Below are 22,158 nucleotides of genomic sequence, written 5' to 3' on the forward strand. Positions count from 1 at the left end.
GTGTGCATTTCAACTCATATTTCCACCACTTTATGTTGAAAATGTAGGCTTTAAAAATAGACAGCAACAAATTGTTTGGAGGGGATTAAGAATAATTTAAGGGGGCTTTGGCCCCTTAACATAGGCCTGACAAAACCACTGCTTAAGTGTACGCAAAATTATGTGTCAGTGAAATGATTTGGTAACTATATAAAAATGAAGGAAACAAGGCCACGCTTTACTGTAATGTCCTCATTTATTTAATTTTTACATTGTAATTTGTGTGCTTTGAGTCCATCCCAGCAACTGATACATTTAACAACAATGTAGCTAAATTTAAGGACATTGTTGTGCCTTATTGAGTTTATATTAAATAATGTATTAAAATGTTTCTTTTTTCGACATCTTTCAGCTACATATATGAATACATGTGCGGATTTAGACTAAATGACACTGTCATGAGGAACTTGTTCCTTAAAAAAAAAAACACATTTTTTGGCACAAATTTTCATTCATTTATTCATATTTAACCTGCAGAATCATGAAGAAGACTTTCTTAGTTACAGTGACAACAAACAAAGACCCACTGATGGAGAATAAACAATCAATATCAACAGACTGTGTGCACAAGTGAAATCAGATGATATAAAAGGCAAATATAGAATAATTCCTGCAGCTTTTTGAACTCAGTGAACTCCTGTTAGCTGATCACCTGCAAACGCACTCAAACTGAGGCAATCTATGTGTGTGAGAGTGGAACAGAGCCCCCCCTCATGCAGGATCTTGGTTATCTGTTGCAACAACACATCAGGGGTGTAAAACTTATCTAACGAGGGTCTAACCCCAGCTCACATTCCCTATCAGTTGGTGAACAATCTGATGTTTGGATTCTTCTTTACAATGATCCCGACGGTCACTTGTTCCACTTCAATCATCAAATTAATCACTGTTAATCAAAAACAGTTCACCTGCATTTTCGGTTTGATTTCGTAGATTTAAATGTGAATGGATACATCGCAGTGACTGGTCTTTTCCGTTCAGTGCCACATCTTACAGGCTCTGCATTCACAGGCGGTGAGGTGCTTGTAGGTGTAGTGCCTGGTGGAGAGGTCGAGGCAGTGCAGGGTCACCGACCTCCTCTCAGAGCTCTTCTCCCGACAGCAGTTACTGGGCTGCTCGATCTGCAGGTCACCGAACAGCACCAGTCTGGAGGCCACATGAGGAGAGATGGCTTTACAGAGAGACTGCATGTTTCAAAGATAGACTGTTGTTCCTGTTTGGACTTTATTGACAGAGTTACAACATGGTGCAGTCAGGTGTTGGCTTCCTCTCACCTGGGCTCAGACTCACACTGCCCCCGACACACAGGCATCTCTACAACAGTGGTGCAGTTTTCTATGGTGACACTGATGTTGGACATTTTGGGAGCGCAGACGTTATTGCCTAGATTTAGAAAAGACAAAATACAAGGTCAAGTGAGGCGAGCATGAGTTTATCACCTACGACTTTATATGTTTTGTGTCTGTTCGATTCAGTCTGTTCTCTTTGTGACTCACATGTGAAGGAGCAGTGTTCATCATCCCAGATTCTCTCCTCCTGGAGAACAAATCAGATCATTGTGAGTCGGTTTATTGAGCTTTAATGTTATTATCCATCACATATTCAATTGAAGACCTGAAACATTTTGTAGAATATCCGATAAAATGTGAGAAAACCACAACCACAAAAATCAAAGAGGCCTCTTGGTGAAAAAAACTTGGCTCCATAACGAATAATAAAAGTATGAAGTTTAAAGTGAAGTACCTGTGGGCAGTTCTCATGGGGACAGACTTTAGTTTCAGTCTCAATGCCGTCTGTGCTGCAGCTGAATGACTTGCATGGACGTGCAGCGTCTCTCCATCGGTCTCCCACCTACACACAGAGACACACGTCACACTGAGCAGCATCGTCTCCTTTTAAAGTTCAAAACATCTGTATTAAAAAACCATTAGACACCATTTACCTTGTAGGTCTTCCCATTATAAGTGCAGTTTTTTTCAACTGAAACAGGTGATGATACATGTGGTGTTACAGTGAGGCAAATGAGATTTTATTATGACCAATCATGCTCATGAGGTCTTTGTAAAATGTAAAGTTATAAGTGTGAGAGAACGGTCTTTACCACAAGTCTGTCCCCCACAGCACCCGTCGTTGACCAGAACCGTGCCCGGAGGACACTGAGGGACCGGTCCAGGAGGCTTCAGAACACACTCTTCGCTCCTAGTCCGGTTGTTACAGGTACACAGCATGCAGTTGGACTCCCAAACCTCACCGGGCTGCACAAAATGCACAAAACTATTCTTAAAACGTCATGTGATTTTATTTCAGACAACGTGAGATTGAAGGATTCTTTCAGGGGGCATATTGCTACTTTGTGTCAAATTGTGTATTTAACTGTTTTGAAACCAGTAATAATGATGGAAAACGAAATACTTACTAGTTTGGGCTCTCCCTTTGGTCCTTTACAATCTGTATGAAGGGAGAAATAGGGAAATTTTCACTTAAATTGACCCTTTTAGATTGAAAACAATTTCCCAGTGTGACATGTGTGGGTGTTTCACTCACAGATACATTCAGCCACACACAGCTGAGAGTGATTTGCTGCCCTGCGCAGGCCGCTGGGGCAGAAGCAACCTTCTCTCTTTTCAATCTGAGCCCCTTCATGGACTGCACTGTTCATCCAAACAAAAGGAGGAAAAAAAAAGAGGAAAAGGTTTTGAGAACCAATAAATAAATAGGTTTTCACTAAAAACAGTTTAGTTTATCTATGAAGTCAGCAAACCCTCCATAGCAGAAATCATCCAGCGTATCCGAGCAGTATTTGTAAATCAGTCCTTCTGGGCACGATACATCTGAAAGATGACAAACACTTTCACATTTTGAAAGATTTCGACAAGGAAATCAAAAAGGATGATTGATAATTGACATTTACTGTTTCCTATGTGCATACCACAGCGTCCGTTAGTGAGCGTTCTCCAGTCGATACAGAAACCAGCTTTCTTGCACTCCTCAGCAGCTTGTTCCAGAGACGAGCACGACACATTTGGAGATCTGCACGAATCAAACTCGCAGTTCTTCTTCTTCAGGTTCAGATTGACAACTGTGCTACAGTTTTCAAACACCCTGGGAAAACAGAGATTTGGATATTTTGTTATTTGTTGGAAGAATGTGAGAAATGGCTCAATAAACTGCTGTTGCATTTTTGAATTACGTTACAGATTATGTACAATCATACTTTTTTGGGGACAATTTTTCAATTGGGGAGGAGAAAAAAAATCAAGTCACATAAGTATCGGGATTTTTTTTGATTGGCAATTTTAAAATGATTTTTTTTTTTTGTTCAAATATCTTTTTTTTTCACAACAAAAACCTTTCAAGTCCTCCTCCAATCCTCTTCTGCAGCTATTTTAAAGCATTCTCAGGAGTATTTAAATTGTGATTATGAAGTTTTCAGCCAAACTCACAACACCTCTGCCATTTTCCAGGACTCTGCATCTGCAGAACTCCAGTAGCTCATGAGCAATTCACCTCTGAGTTGTGGTAAGTAAGACATCCAGTCTGAATGATTTTGAATTTTATGGTCGGATTATTTCGAATGCACAAATACTCAGACATGCAATTTAGTTTTCGCAAGATATGTCCTCAAGCATCAGAAAATTGGAAATGTGGTAAGTTATATGTAAACTCTTTGAAAAGCTTTGAAAGGAGGGTTGAAGATTACTTTATGATGGAGTACGTTAATTTAAGTGATGCCATTTGTGTTGTGTGCAGATAAAGGGAGCAGTTCACTTCAGTATGTCTAAGTTCATTCTGGTAGAAAGGCTTTATTTGTAAAAATACTTCTCTTACCAAAAATAATTTTACTCCAGATTGATATTATTAAGTACACTTTGATGAACAAGTATACCATGAGTACAACTAGTATACTTTATTATGAATATAGTTTTAGTTTGACTAGTTATGTAAATTGCAATATAGTTAAGTCATGTTTGTTTGTGACAGTGCTTTTTCTTTTGAATTTATCTTTTGAATTTACAGTAGTTTGAGAAGACATGAGGATGATATGGCTGGGTTGTCAGAAAACTACACATTTTATGCTTTTGTTTTTGCTTCGTTTTTACATAGTCAAAGCTAATGAAAAGAACGTTCAAAGTAAAACAAATTAGACTCAGATGTTATGTTCATTTCGGGGGGCAAATTTGACTCCTCATACAATCTGTAGATATCATCAATAAACTTTTTCACATGATCTGGTGCTAAAGCTAATTAAAAAAAATGTCAGAATCGAAGAATCGCAAATTAAATTGAACTACCACCCCAAAATATCGTAAATAAATCGAATCGGGAAAGAAGCATATCATCCAGCCTTACTCATGATATAGCCTCTTGTTGCTGTCTGGATCCCATGCCTTATGTGCTTTTGGACTTTTTAATCCAATACACTGACCAGAACTCAATCCCTTTGTCCGTCTGCATTTAGGTTCAACCATGGTCATGCCAATACGATCTGAGTACGCGATGGACCCAGCAGACTCGCGTCTGTACCAGCTCCGAAATGTCACCACCGCCGGACACCCAGCAAGACCACGACACCGTCCAGGTGTCTTGGCTCTCCCAAGTCTGAGGCACACCCGGCCCTGGCCCTCCAGGTCTCCAAGCTTCAATGTAGCTGCACCCAGGCCTCAAAGTGTCCAATTTCGTGCGCAGTTGGTTCCAGGCCTCCAAGTGTCCCGTCTTCGGCACAGATGGCGCCAAGGGTTCAACTCTCCAGTTTCCAGGGCAGTCTGTTACGGGTCTCCAAGTCTCCAGAGTCCGGTGTATCTGATTCCGGCCCACCAAGTCTCCAGCCTCTGGCACAGCTGTCCTCGCTCCGGTGCAGCTGGCTGGAGGCCCCCAAGTGTCCAGGCTGCGGCACCGCTGGCTCCGGGCCTTCAAGTTTCGAGTCTTGGGAGCAACTGGATCCTAGGATCTAACTGTCCAGTTTTGGGCACAGCTGGCGATACGCCTCTAAGTTTCCAGTCTCCATGGCAGCTGTCCCCAGCCCTCCAAGTCTCCAGTCTAGGGAGCAGTTGGTCTCAGGCATCGATGTGTCCAATGTCTGGTGGGCCTCCAAGTCTCCAGTCTTTGGTGCAACGGGGTCCAGGCCTCCAAGTCTCCAATCTCAGATGCAACCGGCCTCAGGCCTCCATGTGTCCAATCTCTGGTGCAACTGGATCCAGGCATCCAAGTCTCCAGTCTCAGATGCAACTGACACCAGGCCTCCAAGGTTCCAATCTCCAGGGAAGCTCGTCCCAGGCCTCCCGACCTGCAGTCTTGGGCACAGGTCGTACCCGGGCTCCAGGTCTCCAGGTTCAGGCCTCCAAATCTCAAAGCACAGGGTCTCCACCTCTCCAGGTTCCGGTACAGGAATCTATGGCTCCGGGCATTCAAATCTCTAGTGACCAATGCAGCTTGCTCCAGGCCTCCAGGTCTCCAGTCTCCAGTGCAGCTCTCTCTGGACCTCCAAGTCTCCAGTCTCGGTTGCACAGCTTGTCCCGGGCCTCCGAGTCTCCAGTCTTTGAAGAAGGTGGCACAAGGTCTCCAAATCTCCAGTCTCGGTCACACAGCTTGCCCTGGGCCTCCAATTCTCCAGTCTTGGACCCAGCTGGCACAGGTCCTCCAAGTCTCCAGTCTCCATCACAGCCGGGCCAGGGCCTCCAAGTCTCCAGTCATCAGCGCAGGAGTCTCCTGACCTCCGAGCCTACAGTCTCTGACACGGTTGGTCCCAGGCTTCCAAGTGAACAGCGCAACTGGGTTCCGGCTTCCAATTCTCCAGTTTCCAGTGCTGCTGGGCCCAGGTCTCCAAGTCCCCAGGCTCGGTCACACAGCTTGCCCCGGGCCTCCAAATCCCCAGTATTGGATGCAGCTGGCACAGGGCCTGCAGGTCTCCAGTCTCCAACAGAGAGGGCTCCAGGTCGTCAAGTCTCCAGTCTCCAGTCTCCTGGGCGCTGGCCCAGGACCTCCAATTCTATAGTCTCCGGGGCTGGTGCCAGGGTTCCAAGCCTCCAGTCTCAAGCACAGATGGCTCCAGGTTTCCAAGTACCCCATGTTCGGCGCCGCTGGCCGAGGGCCTCCTCCCAGTATTCATCCTCAAGCACAGCTGGATCCGGTCCTCCTCCAAGTCTTCATTCTCTGGTACACCTTGGTCCGGGGCTCCTTCCAGTCTTCATTCTGCCATGCAGGCCACCTCGGGGTTCCTCCAATCCCTCAGTCTCCGGCCCAGCTCGCTCCCGGCCTCCTCTAATCCTTCATTCTCCAACGCAGCTGTCTCCGGGCCTCTATCAAATCTTCATTCCCCAGCCCCTAAGCCCCCAGCTTGTGGTCTTGTTTCCAAGCCCCCATTTCCTCATGTTGTCTCCAGTTCGTAGTTGCAGGTCTCGTACCTAGCTGCTAGACGTTCCTAGGTCTGGGTGGTCCGCCTCTCAGAGTTTGCGCTGTTGGGTGTAAGTTGAGTGCAAGGGGTGTGTGGGGGTTGGTGGTGGTGATGGGGTGGGGGGTGGGGGGGTGGGTGTTGTTGTAGCATATTCCTTGCATCAGGTTTTTATACATTTTAAGAATAGTTGAATACTGAAGTTAACAAAAATGTCAGGATCCCATCAGATCCCCTGTCTGTGTCGGGCAGCATTTGTCTTGTGTGTGTCGTTAATCCCACCTGCTTTCTTCGTGTTCTCAAGCCTCGTCCATGCTTCACATGTCCGTGTGTCCGCGTCCGTGCACCACCGATGCGCACGCGGTTTCACCAATGCTACATTTTGGGCTCAGCGGTGCGTGTTCCATGCAGGCGCACTGATCCACGCGTCCTCAAGAAGCTTTTCTGGCCCTACAGACTGTTTATCTACTCCTTTATTACAGATTATTTATAGAAAATGAAGCACATGCATTGTCAGTACATTATCAGTTAGTATTACGATTTATTTAGCCTTTTTTTCTGTTTCTGAATCACGGGGGCGGCGCCCAAGCGATTTGATACTTTCACTTCTGTAGGCAGACCGTTTCATCCCACCTGACAGAGTCTGCTCTCTCCGTCCCTGAGTTTTTCACTCTCTCGATGTCTTTGTAGATGGAACTACAGCCTGACGGCTTCACACAGTGACTTTTCAAAGTTAGCGTATTTCGTGTTTTGTTTGCTGTGGCGCTCTGGCGCATGCGTATACCGGCGCGACCGACGCCTACGCGCAACGCGGTCACAAAATTTGGGCTGCACGCGAATGTCCGCGGATCGATCTGCACGGACACTAGCGGACGGGAATTCATGACGATTTTTACGTCACAGGGACCAATGTGCAACGTGGACCCACGCGGACATGTGAAGTCTGGACGAGCCTTCACTGTCACAAAAACCTTGTGTGCGTTTTGACCCCTTGTGACCTCATGTGTTTTGGAACTTTTTCATCTAATAAACTTATTAGAACTCCACCTTTGTGTCCTTCTTTCTTTCCAATTAAAACTAGTTGTTATTTAGGAAATGTCCTATTATAATAGGTTGTGCTCTCTGAAATGTCAAACAGTTGTTACATGTTACATGGTATGGTATGATTGGTGTATTTTGCTTAGACGGTCAAAACTGCAACGTGTTATCACTCATAAGAGCTGTCCTTTTCTTTTCAACAAAACATTGTGTTTTCTCAAATGTAAAATAATAAGGTTACATTATTCCATTGGAACAAACCAATATTTTTGTTGTGGTCAAAGTCATTTTTGTTACTCTGTCTCATCTGATCTGATAAGTTATTAAATATTTGATACAATGAATAGAGGCAAATTCAAATAAAACCACATGTAGAACAGGCATGACTTTTAAACTTTCTAAGAGAAAGAGGTACTTTGGCTTTTGCATTAATTAATATACTGGTAATTCAATTTGACAAAATTAAGCAATTTATCTTCTGTGAAAAAAACAAAAGGTTACAAGCTACATATTCAGACTCAGTAAATTTCAAAGTGAAAGTTTCTAGACCACCAAAGACCTCGATTTCTTTATAGTCGTAAGGCCTGTTTATTTTATCATGTTTTAATTTGAGATGTATTATGATATTATCGAAAGTCTGGCATGTAGTTCAGAGTTCAAGTGTTTTGGGGGGTTTTTCACATTGTAACATTCATTTATGGGTCGCTTTATGTTCCATTAACTATGGAAGAACAACACTATGAAACAAAATCCACATTTAAAATCATTTAAATCCTGAAACATTAGATAAAGCAAGTGAGAATAAAAAGCTAAAGGAAAAGAGTAATTATTGATAATGTAAAGAGCTTACGGATGCTGCAGCAGGTCACACAGAGGGTTCGGAGGGCAGGCGGTGGGGGATCTAGGTGTGTAAGGGGGTTCTGACGTTGAACTGGGAACACAAGGTACGTCTCTGGGTGCAGAAGCACACTGTGGCTTGGAATGGTCAGGATACACCCAGTCATAAGACGTTTTATCACAGCAGTCGTCGTCTTCAATTTGCCCTCCTTTCCGTACACATGATGGACCACCACACACACCTGGGATGGGAGATAGAGAAACCTCAATGCTAAATCATGTCAGGAACCTATAACTTGTGCTTCCTTGTACTCACCACATTGTCCCTGGGTGTTATTGACAAAGTGCTCCATGGCCAGATTGACCACCACGGTGTAAGACGGTGTCAGGGAGACGTAAGAGCGGATCTCTGGGAGATAAAGTGAGACCTGGTACCCTGTGGTCTCAAATCTAAAGCCATGCTCTTCATACGGCGGCTCGATGGTCACATTGTTCAAAGTGGCCTGAGGTTGGAAAAATCAGTATGCAAAGCAACTAATGAAGGAAAAAAATGAATTAATGGGTATTTATTCAATAGAGAAATTGATGTATTTCTTACCTGCACTGCAAACTTTTTTGGACTAATACTGAGTGAAGCTATGCTGTTCTGATATCTCAGTACGATGCCTTTAGCGCAGGAGCCATCCAGGCCGGCAATACAGTAAAAGTTATCCACCACAATGGTCAGATTATGTTGTGGCAATCGCTCTTCAACAAGAGTGTAGGTGCAGTCATCAAGGAAATCAAACGCTACTCCTTGGAAAGAAATATAGTGGGGATCACCGTACAGCTCACACTGACCTGGGAACAGACAGAATCAATGGTTACTGCAGTGCTTATTAAGAGAAAGTAATATAAAAGAGTTGAAATCAAAAAGGTGCATGCTTACAGTCACATTTCCATGTTTCACAGCATCCATCTGAGACCTTTGTAGCTTGACCTCTGGGGCAGGTGGGAATCGTGGTTTCAGGACAATCCACTGGAGTCAACTCAATCTTGTCATTTATGCATTTTTTCACGAAGCAGTCCTCTGTCCATTTCTCACCACAGTGCCAGCTTTTCTTCCTCTTTAGGTCTTTGCATTTACATTCTGGTGGTGTGGTTGGCACAACTGTAGAAGACACGAATTTAGTGAATTTGGCGAACTCACTGTATTGTGCAAAAACAGAGTAACAGGAAGAACAACTACATGGAACATACCCGATGTTGAGGGAGGTTCTGTTGTCCCATTTGGGAAAGACTTGGATGTCGACGTAAACCCTCCTGTTGTAGCTGTTGAAGCATGATGTGTTGTTCCTTCTGAGGTGGTAAAAATGGTTTGTTTTGTTGACGATGACGTTGTTGATTGTGTGCTGGTAAAGACAATCTGACTTGAGGTTACAGGGCTCGTAGCTGCACTCGGTGAAAATGTTATTACTGGCGGCTCTGTAGGTTTTGATCCTTGAGTTGTGGAGGAAGCGGTTGATGCCAATGTGGTCGTGGACTCAGTTTTAGTCGTTGGTGTGGTTGTAGCATTGGTCAATAAAGTACTTAAACCTGTGGAAGAGGTGGAAGGAGCTTCAGATGTAGGCGCATCTGTGTGCTCTGTTGAGTATCCAGTGGTGTTTGTTATTGATGTAGCTTGTGTGGTAGGAGCAGTTGAAGATGTTGATGAGGTGGTGGTTGTCGGTGTACTGGTAGTGCTCGCTGCTGTCGGAGATGCAGTAGTTGGTGGTGCACTTGTGCCAGGGTGCACGGTTGACCAATTTTCAGTTGTTGAAGCATTTGTGAAGGGTGTCAGTGATGTAGCTGTGACGCTGGGGCTTGTAAAAAATGTTTCAGCGGTAGTTGAAGCTGTCGGAGGGATGGAAGAAGGCCTTGTAGTGGTCAGCGCTGGTGAAGAGGATGTCGCTTGAGTGGTAGCTGAAGTTTTTGTTGAAATGGTGCTGGGTTCTGTTGACCATGTTTCAGTGGTGACTGAAGAAGTTGCAATTGTTGTTGTTGGTGTGGTTGTAGTTGAAAGTACAGTTGTTTCTCTGGTAGTTGAGGTAGTTATCGTGGGTGGAGCAGTGGTGGAAGTTGGCCCGTCGGTGGTAGAAGTTGCGATCGTTGTCGTTGGTGTGGTTGTAGTTGAAAGCGTAGTTGTTTCTTTGGTAGTTGAAGTGGTTGCGATTGGTGTGGTTGTAGTTGAAAGTACAGTTGTTTCTCTGGTAGTTGAGGTAGTCATCGTGGGTGGAGCAGTGGTGGAAGTTGGCCCGTCGGTGGTAGAAGTTGCGATCGTTGTCGTTGGTGTGGTTGTAGTTGAGAGCGTAGTTGTTTCTTTGGTAGTTGAAGTAGTTGCGATTGGTGTGGTTGTAGTTGAGAGCACAGTTGTTTCCCTGGTAGTTGAAGTAGTTGTCATGGGTGGAGGACTGGTGGAAGTTGGCCAGTTTGTAGCGATGGTAGAAGTTGGTGTGGTTGTAGTTGAAAGCGTAGTTGTTTCCCTGGTAGTTGAAGTAGTTGCGATTGGTGTGGTTGTAGTTGAAAGTACAGTTGTTTCTCTGGTAGTTGAAGTCATTGTACTGGGCGTGGTTGTTGGTAAAGTGGTTGCTGGGGTGGTTGTGGGTGGAGGCACTGTTGGAGTAAAGGCAGTGGTAAGGGGTGCTGCTTTGGGAGAAGGTTCTGCGAAGGCACATGCGATTTCAACTCTTCAATACCAAAAATATTTAAATACAACTCATTTTCTTGCACATATGTGATTAATCAAATTGTAGTCAGTACCAATGAATACGTTCATACTCACGACATTTAATTGTTCCATTTTTGCAGGTGCTGAATAAAGAAAGGACAAGTATAAAATGAAAATCCAGCAGTTAAAGTGACGCCCTCTGCAGTTATTCTAATTAACAGAGATATAAGTTACACATTTTGAACGTATCCACATACCATTCCATGTCGCTTATTTTCACGTCCTCATCAGGCTGAACAACAACCTCGTTGTAAAGACATGTGCAGTTGGTTAACGGGCTGCATTTTCCAGTGTTCTCATCAAAATACGGCGCCTCTTTTGGACATCTAGGGTAGCAGCCTTTTCGAGAATGAATAACACGTCATTGATATCACACAAATATGATGACAATCATCTGTAATGGTAGATTTACTTTAAATAAAACAGCAATACTGACAAGCAGAGATCGACCATTTTGTTTTATATTTAACTTTTAAATGAATTCTGTGAAACTGTGATAGTTTGTTTACCTTCCAGCCTGTGAGTCAAGTAGTTTCCTGTGCTGCAGGTCATCATCTTGCCACAGGCTTCATAGTGCCAGCTGCACTGACCCTGCTCGTTGTAGTAGTCACAGTATACCGCTGAGGGGCGATGTAATTAGCATAGCAACAAAGAAAAGTCAAAATAATATGAGACAAAACAGCAGATGGAAAATCACCTGCTTGCTCATCAGCTGAATGAAGATATTAACTTACGACACAAATCTGGCGTCCTCCAATCGATGCAGATGTCCTGGTCGCTGCAGGCCTCTGCATACGCCGCCACAGATGTGCAGAAGCCCAGGAACTTCCCTTCGAACTCACAGGAGCAGGACTCCTGCACACAGGCATGGTAGTAGGGCTGCGGATCCACCTGCGGAGTAGTTACAACACAACAAATAAACCTGCGTCAGAAATAAACGTCATTATAACATTTCTTTCGTTTTTCCTGAATGACTTACTTTTAAGTGGCATTCCCTGAAGGTGTCCCCGGTGAGGATCAGACAGCGCCGCTGGGCCCAGGCTGAGCAGTACGAGTGGCGTTCACACGGGAATATCTCAGAGGTCACGTCAGAACAAGGAGGCGTGTCGGCTTTCCAGCTGTTGCCAAACGCCAGCGGACCGGACACGACTGAGAGGAGAGGTTACACTTTATTTTACCCGTAATGGTTGAAGTGGTGATGAAAGAAAGAAAAACAGGGTAAAGGATTCACCCGCGGAGCCAGCCATGTGCAGATCATTCATCTCATTGGAGTCGAAATTCCCACAGAGGCCACAGACTCTGTTCTGCAGAAGAGAAGTAGAAAAACGGCTGAAGACTTCAGTGAATAAGTGCATTTAATGAGCGCTGTGTGTGACTCACCCTCCAGAATGAATGCAGTTCAACAGTGATCCTGGTGTGCTTGTCCCAAATCAGCGTTATCCCCCTGCTTGGCACCGAGATCAGGATATAGAGCCCCACGGTGTGTATGGTGTAGAGTGAGTCTGGATTCAGTGTCCAGCCTTTGTTGACCTTCTTGGTCACCCTCATGTCGCTCAGTATCAGGCTGACTTCATCCTAGACGGGCAAATTTCCAAAAATGAGTGAAAGCATTGCCTCTCAATGTGATAAATGGCATTTAATTCTGTATTATACCAGTGCATATTCAGGCATGAGTGAAAACAGTAATGGCAAATTTCTTTAGGAATAAATTAAAACAAACAGTGATCAGATTAAGTGTAGATAAGTTTCAGGCTACCTGCAGATTTAGGACGATGGAGCGAGAACAAGTCAGTGCCTCGTCACAACAAGGAACGCTTTCAACACTGACTGAAAAAGTCCCACTTGTTTTTCCACAGTAATCCTAAAGAAATAAATATGCATACAAACTTTACACCCAATATCCAACATTTGTGTATTTATGCAGACATGAATATTCATCCTCTCATTTCCTGCTTTTTTTTTCATAACTTATAGTAAAAGTAATGTTTCTTGAACGCACCTCTACAAGCGTGTACTGACAGTGTCCATTGAAGCGATACCACTTAGAGTCGAAGGTCTGGTACTGCCCGTTACCGTAAACCTGACACGTTCCAGGACACGGCTCGTCTTCGCAGCGCCACTGTCCCGCCCCACACACGCTGTAAGTCACAGAAGTTGTGAGTTTATGAACGGGTTAGGCATTTCGGGCGAAGCGGAACAGAAGCGGCCCCGAACGCGTTACCATGTTTTACAGTTTGTCTTGACTTGCTGTCCCGGGCTGAATATCTTGCCGCTGAACACACAAGTGCAGCTCTCCCTGGGAACACAGTTTCCACGATGATCCTCAAACTGACCGTGAGGGCAGTAGCAGCCACTCTCACAGGTCACGTTGGCTCCCTGGGAGAATCAGAAAACAGCTTTTTTTTTCTCCTCAACTTATCACAAGGTTCAAGAATAAGAATGTTGATGTTTTGGAAGACAGGTTGAGCTATTTTTCCTTTTTTAAACATTCACTTCAAGAACAAAATGTCGTTTATATCCACCGACAGGCACCATGGATGATATGATCACAGGATGATCAGTGTTATTTTCTTCACCTGTCAGAGGCCATTATGTTTTGGCAGGTGTGTGCTTGTGAAGAGAAACCTACCAGGGGTTTGCTGAGACTGTCGCAGGTTTTCAGAGCCGTGTTAACCGGATATTCAGAGCAGTGAAAACACACCTTTCCATTACGACAACCTGATCAGAAACATCAGTGTGTTACTTATTGTTTACACCATTAACTGTCTTTTGTCAAACCCGACTGGAAATGTGTTATTTTGTTGAACCAGTGATCAACAATGTCGATAAAGGATCAATTCATGAAAAAGTGATAGTTACCACAATCCTTGGAACAGCGCAGTTCTCCGTTCTCACAGATGCTTTGGAAAACACATAATGTTTGAACTGTGAAACAGTCTTTTTTTTTAATGAAAGTAGAGCTACTAAAGCACTACACCACACTTCAGTGATCAACCCACCACTGTCGGCCATCTATAACCACGGGCCCTGGCGGTGTGGTGCCGCCGTGGTGGTGACACACACACTCCGCCTTCGGGCTGCAGGTCTGTCCCTGGTTCAGGTGGGTTCCCTCTGGACATCCGCAGCCCTCCACGGGGTCGTCCTCCAACCCGCAGCAGGGATCAGGCCCGGACAGAGAGCGACAGGTGCGATTGCAGGCCGCCGTCTGGTAGGAGAACTGCATGTTTTTCGGACACTGGAGAGCTGTGAATATTGAGAATAAAATGAGACGGGCATCCCAATTTACCTTTTGTGAATATATTAGCATTCATAGTGCAAAGGGAATTTTTTGTTGATCACAAAAAAAAAAAAAAAAAAAAAAAGATTTCTAAGTGACATGGTTTGAGTTAAGTGAGCAGTTTTTATTATGCAGGAGGTGATTTACTGGAAGAGATGGGAGAGATTTTCCTCCCTCAGGTCTTCATCCCCTCTTCTGCTGAATTATTTATCAGGGGAGAATAAAGTCTCTCTCTCTTGTGGTCATTAAAGGTATTTCGCATGCACACCTGATGAAACGCATTGAATAATTGCTTTTTAAAATAGAGTGTGTGTCAGACTTTAGTAGATGTCAGACTTTAGAAAGAATGTCAGATTCTAACATTTTGTTATTTATGCTTCCAGGAATCAATGAGCAGAAATTGCATTATTGGTATAACAACAATTAATGTAACAATGGCCAATAAACTGATAATTTTATCCATTTTTAACACAAGAAGGTCAATTTTTGTAATGTCTTATCTGATCACTTCATTACTTTTCTATTTAAAATTTCAAGTCAAAGTTTAAAATAGTTGCCACATCATTTGAGGAGAGGACGGAAAAAGGAGGACAAATGTTTCTCCAGTGAAGCTGCACTCACTGCAATTCGTCGCCTTCCTCCAGTCTTTGACCTGGACCCCCAGTCGGGCGCAGGCGTTGGCGTAGCTGCTCAGAGCAACGCATAAGCACTGGTGCAGATTGCTGCCGCAGTTGCAGGTTCTTTGGATGCAAGCCTGGAAACAGTGATTGGTTTGATTTCAACTGCTTTCAGTGTATGCAGTAATTGAATATCTGTAGACATCTGGAGGAGTTTCTAAGATGTGATTGGAGAGTGAAAGTGTTCTTACTGTGTGGTATTGATCGGTCGGGATATGCTCATGGCACTCGGCAAATATCCCAGCCGGGTTGTTCAACATAGAGCACTTCTCATCTGCATATATTTCTACAAAAAAATTAAAAAATAAACAAAACATCAGCCTAAAGTCTACTATTTCATACCATATATATATATATATATATATTTTTTTATAACAGATTAAGAAAAGTCTGTTATCCAGGCTCATGTTACATGAACTGGTACCGTTGTCGGTGTTGATGCAGGTGGGGGGAATGTTGACGGGACACGGGCCCACACTCCAGGAGAGGGCGAACGCCTGAGCTGAGTTCTCCACGATCCCGCTGCTGGTCGTGAAGTCGTCGGTGGTGTCACCGTTACTGTTGCCGCACAGACCTGAAAGAAGGCCTGGGTATCGTCACAAAGCCAACTAGACCAGGTTATAAAGCGGTTCCTAAACCGGGGTCTTGATCCAGTTTGTGAGGGAAGAACTGGACTTAATAGAGCATGTGAACCATTGATCTAAATACTGCTTAAAAGGAGAAGTCATTTCCTTGCCTGAGATCATGGCTGTGTGATTTGACGGCGGTGTGATGTAAACCTGGACTTCAGGAAACACCTGGACTTGGAGCTTCATGCCAAAAGATGTTTGGACCTGAACATACATCGAGGACTGCCAGAAAACCAGCGCATGATCTGAAAGGGGGCACAGGTCAGTATTTCACTGCATGAATAACCAAATCAAGCTGATCAATATTTCTACTCATACCTGACTGATGGAGATCGGTAATGTCCTGCTCTCCAAATTTCACCATGTTGTGTGCAAATGTAAATGTTTCCTATCAGTTGCAAAGAATATATATCAAAGATCATACTCCTCTGCAAGTTATTACAGTCAGCCTTTACAAACAGTCTGTACCTGATACAGCTGGAGAGTAACCATTTTCAGGGAAGCTTCTTTTTTAGAATACACTATCGTGACCATCCAGTCGGTGCTCTGCTCATTCATAGAAATAAAAAAACAGTTCATAACTCACAGACAAGCAAGATTGGATTCATGTTACTCAATAAATCTGAGAAGGAAAATCTACCTCTGAGGCCATGTATGTACATTTACCAGGAACAACGTATTGCTTCCCATCGAACGTGGTCACATACTGTCCTTCAATGAGACACTTGGGCGGGCAGAAGTTTTCAGAGCAGCTCCACTTCCCGCCATGGCACACACTGAGGACAGGAATTTGAATTGCAAATGGAGAAAATGTTTATTTTATCAGGAAATTTGCAAGTCATGGATACCCCATTCAATCCTGACATTTTCTCCACCTGCTTACCATGACTGACATTTCGTGTTTCTTATGTCCCCTGTTGAATACATCCGACCAGCGAACTCACAGGGACAGCTGGACACCTTCACACACTGGTAGGAGTCTGCATGATCATTCAGCACCGTACCTGCAATACAGGTTAGTATAACTCTTAACATTAGATTCAAATGGGCTGAGCAACAATCTTGCAAGTGGACGGTTCTCACCATGTGGGCAAACGCAGGAGCTGGTGAGATCCTGGGTGGAGATCCTGGGGTTTGGGTTGGAGCAGGTAGGAACAAAGGCAGCACCCTGCTCCACATAAACTAGTTCTCCAGGGCATGTCGGCAGAACTATTTACCAAGAAAATCACATCGAGCGGTAAGAATAAGGAATGTCAAGTAAATCAGTGCAGAGTGTGAGGCAATGAGTTCAAATCCTGTACCACATTCAGTCACGGATCTCCAGACGTCCCAAACAAAGCTGGTGTTTCCACAGTGCTCGGCCACCTCTTTGAAGAAAGCACAGCGAATGTACGGGCTTTCTTCGAAGCTGTGACTATTCTGTTCACAGATTTGGATAAATGAAGGCGTTTTGGCTCGTAGACAGTCCAAAGTGTAGGAAAAGAAGTGTCTGCATGCCTGCAAAAATCAGCAAAGGGGTTATTTACTCAGTTATAACAGTGCGTGCAACTATTCCAAAAGTCAAAGGAAATGCAGACAACAGAAATGTGACAATAAACTGTACTGTAAAAAAAAATCACTTGAAATAGCAGAAAAATAACAAAAATTCTTGAGAAGAGTCATCATAAGTAATTATTCATTCATTCTTTTCCTTACCAGAATGTATTTTAAACCAAAACAGTGATTGAAAACAGAAATTTACCCAATTCAGTGTGTCTATGGGATCTCGGATTTGACATGTCTCCTCAGTGAGAACGCTTTCCGCAATCAACTGCTGACTGTTGCCTGAAAATAAAAAAAATTTTTTTTGCACAGTTCCATAAAATACCAATTTTAAGTTCAACTGCTGCTTGCAGTTTTTTTCATGATCTATAAACTGATGCAAATTCACAAAATTAAGCCATTTTATTTTTGATCACTTTCTTACATCATTTTTTTTCTTCTCCTAAAAAAAAAAAAAAAAAAAAAAAATTCTTCTCTCTTCTCTTCTCTCTTCTCACCAAGCACAGAGTCTTCTGGAGGAGTTCCTTGTCGAAGGTGCTATTATGTTGAATTTCAAGTCTAGATTTGTCTCTGAAGTGCAATGATTTTAATCATCAGTCTTTTTGCTTCTTAGCATTTTGCTTTAAAACTATTAGAACAAAAAGGTAAGAGAGCAAACTCAAAATGTCTTTATCACTTCTTACAGGTGTCACTAGTAACCATGCACCAAAAGTAGGGAAATTTGTGTTTGGTTGATTATTTCTTTGCTGTAGAAATACCTACTGGCAATAATTCTGACACCATTGAAAAGACTGATTATTTCTCAAATAAATGGTTACCTTTACCACAACCGTGGATTGGCTATTTCAGCACCATGGACAGTGCCTTGGATTTATTAAAACAGTGACCCACTCATAATCTTCACCACAACGGTGGATTGGTTATTTCAGCAAAATGGACAGCGAACTGGAATTCATTATTGAATAGAGACTCACTGATAATCTTCACTGCAACAATGGATTTGCTATTTCAGCACCATGGACAGCGACTTGGATTTTTAATGATAAAATGACCAACTGATACTCCCGCTACAATGGTGGATTGGCCATTCCAGCACCATGGACAGCGCCTTGGATTTATCCGTCAACAGTGACCTAATATTAATCATTACCAGAACAGTCAATTGGCTATATATCAGCAACATGGACAGCGAATTGGAATTGATCAATGAATAGGGACCGACTGTTAATCCTTACCAAAGTGGTGGATTGGCTATTTCATCACCATATCAGGCTGTAGCTCGGTCTACTCTTTCACACTGACACACAAAGACATTGAAAAACTGGTGGACGGAGAGAGAACCCTCCCCAAATGTATTTATTTGGGGAGGGTTTATTAATTAAAATAACTGTTGTAACAATATTAAATCATCTACCAAAAACAAGCTCCCTTACTGTTTGTGTAGTTTAGATGAAGCTGTCACACTTTTTTCTTATTGAAAAAAATTACCTTAAATTGGTTTTATAATATGCGTATCAAAGCTTCAAGCCCTAAATAATGTTAACGCACAAATGCAAAGCAAATATTGTGTACCTTTCTTAAACCTTACTTATTTCATGATTTCACAAGCGCAACAGACTAGTTAGACAGACTTGTGATGAATACTCATTGACAAACGCCCCTGTAACAAGAGGAACTATTGTTTGTGATGTGTTTCTACGGGGACTTGTTATTGTGTGAGGCCGTTCATGGAGTTAAAAAATAAAAAGTTTTACACCCGTTTGGTTGAAACAAGAAGACTCTTATGTTTTACTGGAAGTACGGAGTAGACTTTTACAACCCCTACATTATGTTTTAATTTGAAACAAAAACAATTATTTTCTGCTTCCTCCTCCGGGCTTAATTTATTCATCACACCTGCCAGGTTGTCTTTTCCACACAGTCCGGCGACGCCAGCGCTCAGCTCGTGCTCCAGCTCCACCTACAGGACACATTAACCAGAAGCTTCAGGGGCCCTGCGGTTTGGAAGCACCGCGCCTTTAAAGGTGCCCTCCTGCAGGATGCGTGACCTCTCACCCGCAGAGTGTCGATCCCCCCGGGGAGCACGTGCCAGGTGACCGACAGCGGAAGCAGGGAGCTCCTCAGCCTCGTGTAGATGCCGTACCGGAAAATGTGCTGGTAGGTGTGATCGTAGGGGAGAGAAACGCTGCCAAAGAATAAACATGCATCTCCTCACTTCCTCAATTTTGGTGGAAAGTTAATAGATGATGATATTTAAAGTATGGCTGACTCATAAACCTCCAAAACATCTGGCAAGTCACCTCGTAGAAGGTGACACTTCCAGGAAAACTCAAACAGCTCGAGAGAGCAAGGTGTTTTTTCTGTAAAACACTCACAATGGTAACCATGTATGCTGAAAGCTGATTAAAATAATTTGACATGAGTTTTGGTAGTTCCACAAAAATGACAAAGACCTAAGGGTCAGGGAAATGCCTTTTCCTTACATTATTATTCTAATTTAGAAATTTTAAGGTGAAATCATGTTAAAGGAGACTAATAATTGTATAATTAAAGCACAGTTTAGAACTGAATTTAATGTATTTGAAATATAGAGATGAAATAGAATCATAAGATTCAAAGCAAAACCATGTTTTACGTATTCTTTTCACGTTTTGATCAATATCTATCCATAGTCAAAGCTTCTAGACCTGTTAAACATCCAAAATATCTGTTGTTCATAATTAAATCCTCTATGATATTTCTCTATTTGTGCATATTGTTTTCCAGGGTTTGGCTGTGTTGAGATCTGAGGCCACACCTGTTGCCCTCCACAGAGATGTCCCCGCCGTGCAGGACGGTCTTGATCTTGTTGATGATGATCTCCACGTGAGCCAGCAGCCCCCTCGGCCCTCGCCGGATGGCGATGTCGCACTCCACCCGGTTGAGGGTGAAGCGGGCGAAGGTGAACGGGCAGTCGGACGACACGTAGAAGTGCGAGCCATCGAAGGGCTTCACGACGCCGCTGCCGAAAGTCTTGCAAGTGTCTGCCAGGGTTAGAACGTCTCATTACTTCAACACAATTAACGACATGACAATAGACCAGGGGCCTGCAACCTGTCTCTGTGGTGGCTCCATGAAGGCTTTACGACATGATACGTGATTAAAAATTTAACTTATTTTTATATTATTATATGATTCGTCACTCTTCGTTCAAAAGGGCTTCAAAAAGGTACAAGTAAAATTGGGAAAAACAGCAAAACCAGAATAAATGGGGAACAAAAATGGTAGAACCGCTTAAAAAACCTGAAATGTCTACAATTTCTAGCATAAGAAAATGAAATATGGCAGGAAAAAACATACAAAGCTGTTTCAAAAAGAGGTTTAAACAACTACAATTTCAAAGCTGTCAACAAAAAGAAGCTGGAAAAAAAGGAACAAAACTGTTAAAATCAGGCACAAAAATAGGTTCAGGGTAATAAAATGCTCACTATTCTAAAGATATAGTTTTTGTTTGTGCATCAACATCAAGTATGTAACTGCATGAGCTGCATTCGCCTCATTTTAATGTTTAAATGTGCTTTTTGGCTCCAGAACAACTTCACTTTATGGTAGTCACTAAAATGGTTCTTTTGGTCATAAAGGTTGCAGACCCCTGCAATAGACAAACACGTTGTAGAAAAGCAGTTTTCATTGAAAACCATATAAACTCAGTCATTTTTAATGCTATGCATAAAACATAATCATGATTGTGTTACTAGTAAAATATGTGTATAAAGGCTCAGTGCATTTTTATAAGACTAAGATATAAATTCTGATATCATGATGTATTTAAAACTATGGCTAAAAAGTTGGATTCAAGCAAAGAAAGAATTAATCTCAATCATGTCCAGCGGTTATTTATTTGTACTCACATTTCTGTGTTTCTATAGTTGTCATAGCTGCAATGTTTCCAAAAACTAGAGGAAAAACAGCAGGTCAAGCCGAGTGAAATCACAGCAGTGATGAAATCAGGAACATAAAAATAGGGGGACATATTTCTGCGGGGTACCTGAGGCCAGCGACAGGCCGACGGCCAGCGTCCACTGCTGTGGGGTCATGCTGCCCGACGCTCCCTCGCTGCAGGAGAGCAGATGAATCCAGGAGCAGGTGCGCCTGCTGCGGCCCATCACCGGCTTTATATACGCATCCTCCGCACGTAAGACACCCAAATCACCACCCTGGTCACACACGCACACGCACACGCACACGCACACGCACACACACACGCACACACACGCCTAAAATTCTGTCACTGAGGCACGGAACGCAAACAAAATCAGATTAAACATTCAGTTAAATAGTGATTAAGGAAAAACAAGGAAGTGATCACGCAGTGCAGGGAAACCAGCCCGCTTCAAAGCACACTGTGATTATCATGTTGCTTTAGCAGTTTAAGAAATCTATTCCACCGCATGAAAACTGCCACCTGACATGTAGTCCCGTGGGAAATTGTGAGAGAAAGAGAGTTTAAGAAAGAAAAAACACAAACACAGTTTGACCGACAGCCGTTGAAGGAAAGCTTGAAACTTGAGTCCATTTTTTTTTTTCTTCAAACCTGTTTCCTTAAACAGGAGTTGCAGGAAATAGGAGTATTGGGTAAATGTCTGAATTTTCTGAGAGATTTTCAACAAGGAACTAAGAAAGAAGATAAACATAGGAAGACAGGCAATCTGTCAATCTGTCTTCAACTTTATTTGCCAATCGGTGAAATGTTAAGTATTGCATTGTGAAGCAGAAAGGATGCTTGCTTTCTGGTCAACTGCGGTGAACTGGACAAAGCCACAGTGGAAAATATGAAGCAAGAGGCTACGTAAATCACCACAGTGCACGAACCAGGATGTAGTTAAATATTTTTAAGACCTGCAGCGAGGGGAAAACCACCACATAGTGTTTCCAAGGCGTCTATTTCTGAAAGCTTAGTGCTGCTGTCACTGAGGTGGTACCGAGGATTAAGTGGCTCACATTAA

The 22,158-nt window shown here is 43.2% G+C and overlaps 1 protein-coding gene across 1 annotated transcript; it reads right to left on the bottom strand.

Annotated features, from left to right (window-relative positions):
- Positions 1-1,016: 1,016 nt before the first annotated feature.
- On the bottom strand, positions 1,017-21,249 carry LOC115404632 (mucin-19). Its single transcript, XM_030114037.1, has 40 exons — positions 21,201-21,249; positions 19,971-20,196; positions 19,229-19,358; positions 19,070-19,133; positions 16,715-16,840; positions 16,515-16,635; positions 16,272-16,407; positions 16,100-16,177; positions 15,950-16,019; positions 15,739-15,876; positions 15,427-15,576; positions 15,194-15,288; positions 14,947-15,079; positions 14,048-14,291; positions 13,908-13,948; positions 13,678-13,766; positions 13,270-13,424; positions 13,048-13,186; positions 12,805-12,909; positions 12,429-12,623; positions 12,280-12,352; positions 12,028-12,197; positions 11,783-11,939; positions 11,558-11,668; positions 11,246-11,387; positions 10,347-10,966; positions 9,231-9,452; positions 8,901-9,142; positions 8,619-8,805; positions 8,316-8,544; positions 2,969-3,141; positions 2,801-2,870; positions 2,584-2,690; positions 2,456-2,487; positions 2,141-2,294; positions 1,982-2,019; positions 1,783-1,890; positions 1,536-1,575; positions 1,314-1,422; positions 1,017-1,185 (listed from the first exon to the last, which is right to left on the bottom strand). Exons 1-40 carry the CDS (start codon positions 21,247-21,249, stop codon positions 1,017-1,019), a joined length of 5,637 nt encoding a protein of 1,878 aa, XP_029969897.1.
- Positions 21,250-22,158: the final 909 nt, after the last annotated feature.

Source organism: Salarias fasciatus, chromosome 17, assembly GCF_902148845.1.
Source record: "Salarias fasciatus chromosome 17, fSalaFa1.1, whole genome shotgun sequence".
NCBI classification, from domain to species: Eukaryota; Metazoa; Chordata; class Actinopteri; order Blenniiformes; family Blenniidae; genus Salarias; species Salarias fasciatus.